The 10,180-nt window shown below is 33.1% G+C and overlaps 1 protein-coding gene and 1 non-coding gene across 3 annotated transcripts; one reads left to right on the forward strand and one right to left on the reverse strand.

Annotated features, from left to right (window-relative positions):
- Positions 1-296: 296 nt before the first annotated feature.
- On the reverse strand, positions 297-7,940 carry LOC145759410 (cilia- and flagella-associated protein 337-like). 2 transcript variants are annotated; one of them, XM_082573235.1, is made up of 23 exons: positions 7,806-7,940; positions 7,112-7,233; positions 6,899-7,032; positions 6,678-6,824; positions 6,471-6,578; positions 6,097-6,280; positions 5,838-6,022; positions 5,546-5,734; positions 5,228-5,419; positions 4,844-5,104; positions 4,492-4,656; positions 4,251-4,400; positions 4,126-4,176; positions 3,913-4,055; positions 3,671-3,810; positions 3,359-3,501; positions 2,704-2,924; positions 2,505-2,587; positions 2,296-2,391; positions 1,844-2,088; positions 1,387-1,536; positions 1,067-1,127; positions 297-606 (listed from the first exon to the last, which is right to left on the reverse strand). In XM_082573235.1, exons 1-23 carry the CDS (start codon positions 7,877-7,879, stop codon positions 404-406), a joined length of 3,447 nt encoding a protein of 1,148 aa, XP_082429361.1. In that variant the 5' UTR covers positions 7,880-7,940; the 3' UTR covers positions 297-403. The 2 variants fall into 2 exon arrangements, with proteins under 2 accessions (XP_082429361.1, XP_082429362.1); XM_082573236.1 differs by having other exon boundaries at positions 6,899-7,004; positions 7,108-7,233.
- Positions 878-959, forward strand: Trnal-aag (transfer RNA leucine (anticodon AAG)). Its single transcript has one exon. It is a non-coding gene; the product is annotated as a tRNA-Leu (tRNA).
- Positions 7,941-10,180: the final 2,240 nt, after the last annotated feature.

The following is a 10,180-nucleotide window of genomic DNA, read 5'->3' on the forward strand; positions in this document are numbered from 1 at the left end:
GTTAAAACACGTATTATTTTTAAACCTATCTGAATTAATAAAAAAAATATCAAACCAAAGCCAATGCTCTGAAAAAAGTATGATATCCTTGATTAAAATTGTAGAAAACACCAAGCAGTTGAGACGAAGTGTACAGCAGGATTTTGCCTGAATCTGCCGAAAGCTCGAAGCAGCAAATGTAATTTTAAAAGCCTTAATACTTAGGCCTAGTTACAAGCCGACAAATGTTTTATTTCCATAGGAAAAACGTTTATTTTACTTTTATAAACATTCAGAATACTACCACAGTGGAAAAAAGTGCAATAATATATATATATATGAAGCCAAAAGCGGGCAATGTTTTAACACTAAGTAAAAAAGAGAAACTACCCCGTTTACTGCAATATACAAGAAATAAAATTTTCTAATTTTCCGTTGCTACGAAATTGACAGCTGATGACGTAGGCGATAGTGCTGATGACGTAACAATAGGAGGAAGGACAGTTCCCCTTCGGCCGGTGTGTGGGGTTCTTTTTTTGTGAATTTTAATTATATCTTGGTTGGCAAATTCGACTAATGCACTCAGGGGCATTTTACAAAGGTCTACCTCGTTTTCACATTGCATTCCTAATATTTTAAATTATTTTAATTTTTTTTTTAAATTTAGATTAAGCGGAAAAAAATGGAATATAAAAGCAGATTTACTGAATCAATGCTACAGTATAGTAAAGCAAGATAAAAATAACATTTGTTTGCCAAATCCTGTTATATAACTAGTTGGGTAATAGCTTATAAAAGAGTTAAAGAGGGTCCATTAAATAAACATATTCTCTAAACCTAATACGTATTTGCTTGCGATTGCCGCGTATAGCAGCACTTTCGTCAGTGTTTCTCCGTCGGTAGCGTGGCCGAGCGGTCTAAGGCGCTGGTTTAAGGCACCAGTCATTTCGATGGCGCGGGTTCGAATCCCGCCGCTGCCACTTTTTAATTTTTTTATTATTTTTAATTAATAAAAACACCCATGACTTTTACTAAACAATTTATAGCTTTATAAATTATATACTTTTTATATTTCATTAATTTTTACCTTTATCTTTCATTCGTTTCGACATCGGCATCTGATTTTGAAATGAAACAGATTCGGTATCCTAAAACATGGAAATAAATGCATTTATATTCTTTTCATTAACTTAAAACTTATTAATATGTATAACTTAATTTATACATAAACCAATAAATACACATGGCCAATATCTTAATGTTTTTTCAGCTAAGTAATAATTGGTTGTAATATTCCAATCTTTTTAACTTAGTTTAATTTCTTCTCCAAGAAAAAAAATATTAACAAGCTTTTTACATATTTATGGATGTACTGTAGTAAGGTTTATAAATCAATTAATATATCACCTTGATAGATAAGGCTTGGTACGGTGAACAAAGGCCAGCAAATCGAGATGTGGTGTTTTTGTTAATGTATCCAACTCTATAACGTCTTTCTTGTCGTGTTGCCGTTCTTCTGGATAACATTGCTTCAGCTCTGTCGCCTAAAATTCGTTCCTAACAAAAAGAAGTTACTCTTACAGTAGTGTTTAAAGCTTTATTTAAAACTATACGTTAGTAAATTAATAGTTGGTTTACGTATGGGCCCAGATGTTTGTGCTAAGAGTTCAAGAAAATGACAGAATGCAAGATAGGTCTTAGAAAACATTTACATGTAAAAACTTTTTTGCTTTCCATTTCATATTTAAAAAAAAACGTAACATGCTTCTTAATCTTTTTTTTGATAATTGCTTCTTGCCGAATCCTTCTTTTACTATACGTTATTCTAACCTTAACCTAAAATCTATCTTAAGCTTTAATTTACCCTTTGAGGCACTGAAAAATCAGCAAAAGTCATGGATCGAGACTCCCTGTATCTTAAATGTGGCATCAACGAAGCAGACGACTTTCCATTTGCATGATGATGAGTGGTCATTCTACGTTTCATGTTTTGTGCCTTGTTTTGAGTTAAAATATCAGGCAAAGAGTCCAGGTCTGATTCCTCGTCAGATTGAGTAGAGTTGTTATTTTGATTCTGACTGTTTGAAAGATCAGAAACATCACTCTCATCTGTAAGTTGAAAATACAACAAGTTGAAAGTGAAAAAATGTTAATAGTTTTGTATTCATTTAATAAAGCCATCTCTATACATTGAGATCGTCATAAGAGGCTACATTTTTTACACACAAATAATACTAACATTATTATAAATAGCTCTTGTTGTTTTAAATAAGTACAATCACTAATCAATTAAAACAAACACAGTTATTGTTATACCGTTGCCATTTTCCTCATTGTGATTAAGTTTTTCTTCTGACAAGAAATCGCCTTCTTCTCCACTGTCGTTTTCATTAACACCATTTTGTTTGACTTCTATATCACAACAAAATTGATAAAAAAAAAACTTATTTAAATACCATTTAACTTTTAAGGCAATATTTGTTTTAAACTGGATTTTTTATAAACAAAAAAACAACATTTTAAACCTGTTGGATTCTTTACTTCGGGACGTTTTTTCTTATAGGCGTCGCCTGGCGCTGGTATATCGACTGTTTCACCCCAAGGGTCTCTAAAAATGTATTTTTAGGAAGTTTTAACTTAATTTTCTAACAACATATTTGTAAAGTAACTTTTAAATATTTCAAGTAAATTAAGTTTGTGTTAATATGTTAAGTAATAACTTACAAAGGGTATTGATAAGTCGCAGGCTTCTTTAAGTTCCATTTCTTTTTTTGTCCGAAAATTCCTACGAGCCTACCCTCTAGCGTCCACATGCGGGCAGTTTTATCTGTAGAAGCTGTGACAATCATGGCCTGCATTTCATGGTCTATAAAATCAACGCTAACTATGGCACTAACGTGTGCTTTCCAATGGTAAGATAAGGGAGGCAAAGACGTAGTTATATCCTAGTTTAATAAATACAACGTTGCTGTAAGTATTTTTAAACACAATCAATTGGTTAATCCAATGTTTATACTTAAAAAGGTATATAGAGTTTCAAAATTTCAAAGTTATGTTTAAATACCGGCAGCGTGGTGTAGTGGTAAGAACACTTGCTACACCACACATGAGGTCGTGGGTTCAATCCCCACTGCCCTTATGCTGTAGCGCCATTGAGTAAGGCTCTATAAACGGTATATACTTCTGCTGAGCCAGCACTTGATCGGCAGTTAAATTATTGGGCAATTATAATTAATAATATCCCAAACTGGCACAGGCAACTCGAGACTGGGTCGGAGTAACTGATGTTACTCTATGTTTAAGTCGCGCATTCGACTTTCCCACATTGAAGAAAAAGATATATACACAAAAAAAGATCATTTTTTTTATTAATAATTACGTTTTGATCTGAGATGCAGTAATCTTCAATGTCCCATATGTAAATATAACCAACTGTGTCGCCAGTAACAAGATAGTTATCGTCAGAAGATGTGCACATTGTTAATATAGAAGCGTCTTTGGATTGAGTAGCTCTAAAATGGCCTAGCAATGTGAAAAAATAAATATAAAAAAGTTGGGAACCAATAACTGAACGCTAGGTGCTTTTACAACTCAATAATATAAAATGTAGTGTCAATAATAAAGAAAAAATCAATAAGAATTGTTAGTAGGTTTCAAGGTAATTTGTATAGAAACCAAAGTTAGCACACACCTAACAGGTTAGTTCGGCCAAATAAACACCAGAAATACAACTCTCCGCTTTCACTGCTTATCAATGTTGCCCGGTTTCTCTTTGGATGTTTTGATCTTTCAACCAAACACTTAAGCATGTCGATAGGTTTAGAAGTTGTACTGTAATCAATATTACGTAAATTGCATTTTTAAATATCGAAATATGACAAATTTGATTCGAAAATTGTACTATTATTTAGAACGGCATTATATTCAACCAACCTATTTTGAACTTTGGCTAATTTCCCCTCCCTAAGAATCAAGAAAATTTGTTGTTTTTCTTCATTCCAGACTACTATACAACCGTCGTAACTTCCAGTTACAAGCAGGTTTGGTGGGCAATGGCACATCGTCAGTATATCATCCTTAAACAGAAGCAGTTTAAAATAAATTACCAAGCCTTTTTCAATGTAGAACTCGCTGGGGTCTACCCACCTTGTGCAATTTTCCCCCTTTCCATGTCAATTTCGCTTTTATATTAACAGTCTAAAAAAGAATATTATTATTAATTTAAAATATTACTAGCTCGTTGGAATAATTTTAGTTAAAGTTAGGCTAACATCAGGATCAGTGTCGTCATAAAGAACCAACAATCTGCTCCAGCCGACCGCCAGAATAGTTCTGTCATGAAACGAAATAATCCCAGTTACTTCAGCATCGTCAACTGATTCAAGCTCGTGGAGACAGTTTCCATTTTGAAAGTTCCACACCTATAAAAGTAGAACATAATTTTTTATATCCAGTTGGGTCAAATGTAAGCATGAAGTCTAAACAATTTCCATCTTATAAATATTCTTTTACCTTTATAGTTCCATCGCGTGCTCCAGTAAACAGCCTTCTGCAGGTGTCGTCAAAGTTAAGGCACGTGATTTCTTCTTGACCATGCGCGTTACTAAACTTCAGAGATCTTGATCCGTTCTCCACATCCCAGACTGACACGCAGGAGTCGTCACTTGCTGTCACAACCTACGTGAAAAATAACATTATGTTATAAAAAGTTTTAAAATTTTAGAAGATATGTATGCTATATGTAAACGTCGGACATAAAGAGATAATGAAATGTCATTGGAGCAAATTTAGTTCAAAAGCTTTTGACTTGTGGCCTGATTTTATAACTAATTAGCCACACTGCAGAACAAAGTTATTAACGAACCTGATGAAATAGTGGATTGTATGCAGCCCCACATAGTGGTGCATCATGTGTGGTTGGAAGTTCCGACTTAGGCTCAAGTTTACCCATCTTTAACAAAGCAACACTGTCGTTACACGTCACCAGCATGACGTCATGGGGTGATCCGTACAAGCTTAACGGAAATTCACCGTGATCAGGTATTCTGCCTGGTTGTATTGATGGAAACTTTGGTGAGATGGTTTGAAGACAGTTGTGCTCTTTAATATCCCACACCTTTATTACCTATAAAAACAAGTACAAATAATGATTGTTAATAGAGTTCCTCTAGCATGAACTTCATTTCAAAAACTTCGGCTGTACAAAAATTTGAAAATAATCTATATCATATTAACACATAATTCTTACCACGTCTTTAGAATAAGTCACGATCTGTGCATAACCTTCGTTGATTATAACGTCACAAATGCCTGTACTATGACCTTGTAGGATTGTGATTGGTCTAGCCACCACATAAGGATTCCAAATGCGAACCAGGTGGTCAAGACTTCCAGTCACCAGAATATTTAAATCCTTGCTAAAATCAAAGCATTCCACCCCCTAAACAAATAACATAATAGTTTTCATATTTATTTATTCTTGCTATAACAAGGCTGACTTTATAGCCTAAACATTAGGTAATCCTAAATTTGTACCTTTTCTAATTTTAAATTAACTTATTTTTACCTTGTTTACTTTAAACACATATGGTTTGTTCTTTCGAGGCTTGTCCATAAGAACCAGTGACGTTGTGGATGACATTGATGACGAAATGATGACGTCACCCTCCGAAACGTACCTTAGTCTTCTGATAACATCATCGTGAATATTTCCAATACTCTCGTATCTGACAAATCGACGATGGTCTTTTAAATCCTTGCAAAAAAATATTATAATAAATTGTAGCTGTTGATGTTTTTGTATATAACAAATAATAATAAACATTTGAAGTACATTTGATCCCATTTAAATTACTTACATTGAAGTATATCCGTTGAGTGCCTTGCTGCGGGCTAAACGGCTTCTGAAACAGTCTGGATTGGGGTGAATGGAAATGAAGGATGTGAACTGACCCAGTATCATCACCGAACAGCAACATAGAGTGACCGTTTCTTGCATTTTTGTTGTACCAATAGTTTGCACAAACCGGTACATTAGGTATTGCTAAATAAAACATTAAATTTTATCCTAAAAGGCATCGTTTTTGTTAGAACTGTTTATAGAAAAAACGTATTTACCAAACAAGCAAAACTCTACGCTGTAAATTGAAGTTGAAACGTCGTAGAAATATATTTCCCTGCTGCTGGTTGTAAGGGCCAAGTTTTGAGTATTCCTCATGTAAACTACATCAGTCACCCAAGTGTGAAATCTCCTTCTAGTTTGTTGTTGGTCTTCAGACACATCAGCAGCAAGCGAGTAAGTCTAAAAACAAAATGTTGTAATAAAAAACATATTTAAAATAGTACACAACAAATGTTGGTAGAAATGTTAGACTAATTGAAGTTAACGTATCTTTAATAAAGGGACTATTTAAAACGTTTAAAAAGAACCAAAAAGAACCGAAAGGTGCTTGTTTAAATTATTTAAATAGTCTTTGTAAATCAGTTTTTACCTTGAGTAATCGCAGCTCAAAATCCCAAACTCCGATTGCCCCAACTTTGCTAATGGTCACGACCCTGGTTGGTGACTCAACAACTAATGCTCGGGTAGTCGTTTCTTGCTAAAACAATAATATTACCTAACTAGTCAAACGATTTATAAAAATTAAAAAATGCTAATACATAAGTAAGAATGTGATTTTTTTCGTTTAAAGTTTTACCTTGTTGTGAAATATTTGCTTGACGATTGCTGTTGAAGAAAATGGCAAAGCTTTTAAATTTTGAATGTGTTCAATTTCCCTCATTTGAAGTAACATGTATGTACAAAACTCGTTCCAATCTACATAACCATCGCAAGTAGTATCAACCTTTAAAATTCAAGTAGATATAACGTTTACATATAACAAATCACTAAATTTGCATCTAAGACAAAACAATTCACCTTGTAGAATAACATTTCCATTTGATCATTCCACCTTGATGTCCCAAGCATTCCCGAAATTGTCACTTTAAACTCTTCCAGAGTCATCATTCCAGGTTCTTGTCTTCTCATCGTGTCATCTTTTCTATCTACATCTAAAAATGATTTGTATTTATAAAGCACATTTTACCATCTTGGTAAGTTGTTGGGGTAAACTGATGCTGTAGTACTTACGTTTTTTGTGGGAAGCTTTTCTGTGTTCAAATGTCGAGGGGTTGTGCGATTTAAAAATTTGCAGCAACTTTTGTAGATGATGAAGTTTTATGTGTTCCTCCAAACGTATGCTGCTATCAGAACTAGAAAGAAAAAATACTTATATTGTAACATAAAAACCCAATTTTACTACGTTTAGTGATTAACTTTCCAATACTTGTTCTGTTAATGTACCTGAGAGCTCTTCTAAAATACAAGGCCCCATTAATTTTAACTTTAAGCCTAATACCATCAACAGTTTTAACGTAAAACCAACGCATTTTAGAGAACTTAAATATTAAATTCGACTAGTTAAATAGCTCAACTCTTTTAAATAAGATTTGTTCTAGTCAAAGGTATTTAAACCTTTTTCGGATTAAGAGTGCCCAAAGTTGTGCGTAAATTAAGGAATAATAGATATGCCAAGCGTACACAAATTTTAGAGAATGTAATATCACGCGACCCCACACAAATGTCGTCTGTTTATTAAATTAAGTTATTTGTAGCGTAAATATTGACTACAAAGTTTAAATTAAATTCTTTAAAATTTAAATATTTTTACACGTGTTTAATAAGGTTCTCTAATATTTTACTTGAGCAATAACATTAAGGTTACTACAAGTCCAAGCACAGCACTATAAAAACAGTAATTTGTTCGAAAAATGTTTCAAAATACCTTCGAAAACTTAAATTACTTGATACTTCACTGGGTGCGTGAAAAGATCGATTTGAAAGTGAACGTGTGTCCATTCCGGCTTACACTCCAACAAAAATTACTCAAATATTAACCAGGTATATTTACATAGGTTTCTACAGATGTAACTATCAAACAAACATAGCAATCTATTGAGATGTACAATACATGTTAACAACGCTAACCACAACATAACAAAATATCACTTATTAAGCTATATAAATATAGCAAGATAATCTAAGTCCTGGTCTAAAATAATTACACAAATTATATTTTTAAAAAACACCGTTCCTGCGACACATTTTAATTGGTTTAACTCGTGTTAAGAGCCAAGTGTTGAGCACAAGTGTTTGTTAAGCTTGGAACACAAAGTTGTACAAACTGTTCACACACCACTCGACAACTTTAACGAGCTGGATTAAATTTTGCGGTCATTTTTTGGCCCTTTCAAATACACAAACCTTGTTAACTAAATCCTTTCACTTTTAACACCACTGAAATATCATGATAAAGGCTGGTACAGGGTTACAACACGACTGAAAAAAGTAACTTTGTTTCTAATATTTCAAATCAACTTCTGTTAAAAAAAAGGATTTCTAATTTTTTTGAATATTTATTTAATGGAGATCACCATAAATACTCAAAAACCTTTCGTGCTCATTTAATCTTGCGAATCCTATTGTCGCTTTTTTAATAATTAAAATATCTAGGTTGACCCCAAACAACGATTTAAAACATAATCGACGACAAACTCGTGCTATGAAAAATGCCCTTATGTGACGTCACAATAACCCTTTGTACATAATAACGCGACATAAAGCAATTTCCAGGAGATTATAATCCACCAGTCGTTATCCTCACGCGTATTCGAGCACTCAAACTGGGTGTAAAGCAAGCGAAAACTCAAGTCAAGTGAAAATAGAAGTTAAATCAACATGGCGTATTGTCATAATTCATTGATCAAGTTATTTGGGGAAAGCGTTTTCGATTTTAACAATGATTTTGTAAAAATAACGAGGAACTTCCTTATGCGAAGTGTTTGAATAATGTTAACCTTGTTATTTTAATAACAATTAAGCTGACAAATGTGATCAAGCATTTGAGAAACGTTTTATTTTTCAAATAACATCGTACCCAAGTTTCAACGTTTTATCTTTTACAAAGTTTCTTAAATGTTAAACAAACGCAGTCGTTAAAATTTAGTTGCAAAATATATTCTACACAGGCTTCAATTCCATTTAAAGACAAAGAAATAACAATATCGTTTAAAAAATGATTGTCGAAGTTCACTGACAATGTACTTATTGTTATAAGTTGCGCTATGTATTATTTTAAGTCTAGACTAAATGTAACAAAGGCATAACAGTCAGTTTTATTACAAATATAAACAAATATTATTTCTAACTTTTCTTTATTAACTTCAAAAAGGTAATCAACTGACAGTTACTTCTTAATATTCAACATACTTCCAAGCTAATATAAAAACATATTCCTTTACACCTAAAAACCTAGTTTTCACAAAACAGCTTGTTTCATACCATTTTTATATCAACATAAAACTTAAACTTTATTCGTAACTATGGCAACAAATTATTAAGTTGAAGCCAGGCTCAATTTAAGTTAATAATTTACGAAATCGAACCTTTGTAAGGGAATGTTGAAAGGTAAATAGTGTTAGATAAATATGAAGGTGCGTATTGATCTTACCGTACATTAGAGATAAGGGGGCAGGTACATTAAGTTATCTGAACGAATTTATTAAATAGGTTTTAACTGTGTAACTTACTAGCGTAACGTAGCGGATATACTAACGCAAAATTTATAAGCGTTGACGTCGTTTTCTAAGTCTACATTCAATACGTTCGTGGTAAAAAAGTTCAGCATCGTGCTAATATCATTTGGTCTTGAGTTTGAATCGCAGCGTTTACCATTTTAAGGCCGGGGTTAAAAGATAGCTTTAAAGACCCTTATTTTTTCCTTTTTAAAATAATATTTTTAAACTTTACCTGCTGTAATCATCAATGAAAACATCTCCATCTAAGTCGGTATTGGTCGAAGAAGAAACCGACTCAGGGGTTCTCTAAAAATTTGACAAAATTTATTATGTAAAGGGAGTGTACACATAACTTTAAAGATTACAAAGCATGACCAGCCTTTATAAAAGCACCTTACTTACAAGCCAGTAAAAATAACTTACGTAACGTTGCAGGAGTCTATCATTTTCCAGTTTAATAGAACTTAATCTTCTGATTCGTTTCTTTGGAACAATAGATCGGGCTCTTGACCGATATAGCCACAAAGGTGATGCCAGTGATTGCCTTGCGAGGTGGCGTCTGGCATTCCACGTATCTTAATAT

This window comes from Corella eumyota, chromosome 7 (assembly GCF_963082875.1).
Source record: "Corella eumyota chromosome 7, kaCorEumy4.1, whole genome shotgun sequence".
Classification (NCBI taxonomy): Eukaryota; Metazoa; Chordata; class Ascidiacea; order Phlebobranchia; family Corellidae; genus Corella; species Corella eumyota.

Bases quoted from the DNA above. Each gene is read 5' to 3' on its own strand.
- LOC145759410 (XM_082573235.1), bottom strand. From the start codon at position 7,879: ATGGACACACGTTCACTTTCAAATCGATCTTTTCACGCACCCAGTGAA. The intron at 6,579-6,677 runs GTAAAACTTTAA...TTATTGTTTTAG, and splicing joins AGCAAATATTTCACAACAAG to CAAGAAACGACTACCCGAGC. The intron at 2,925-3,358 runs GTAATTATTAAT...TTATTAAACTAG, and splicing joins ACTGCATCTCAGATCAAAAC to GATATAACTACGTCTTTGCC.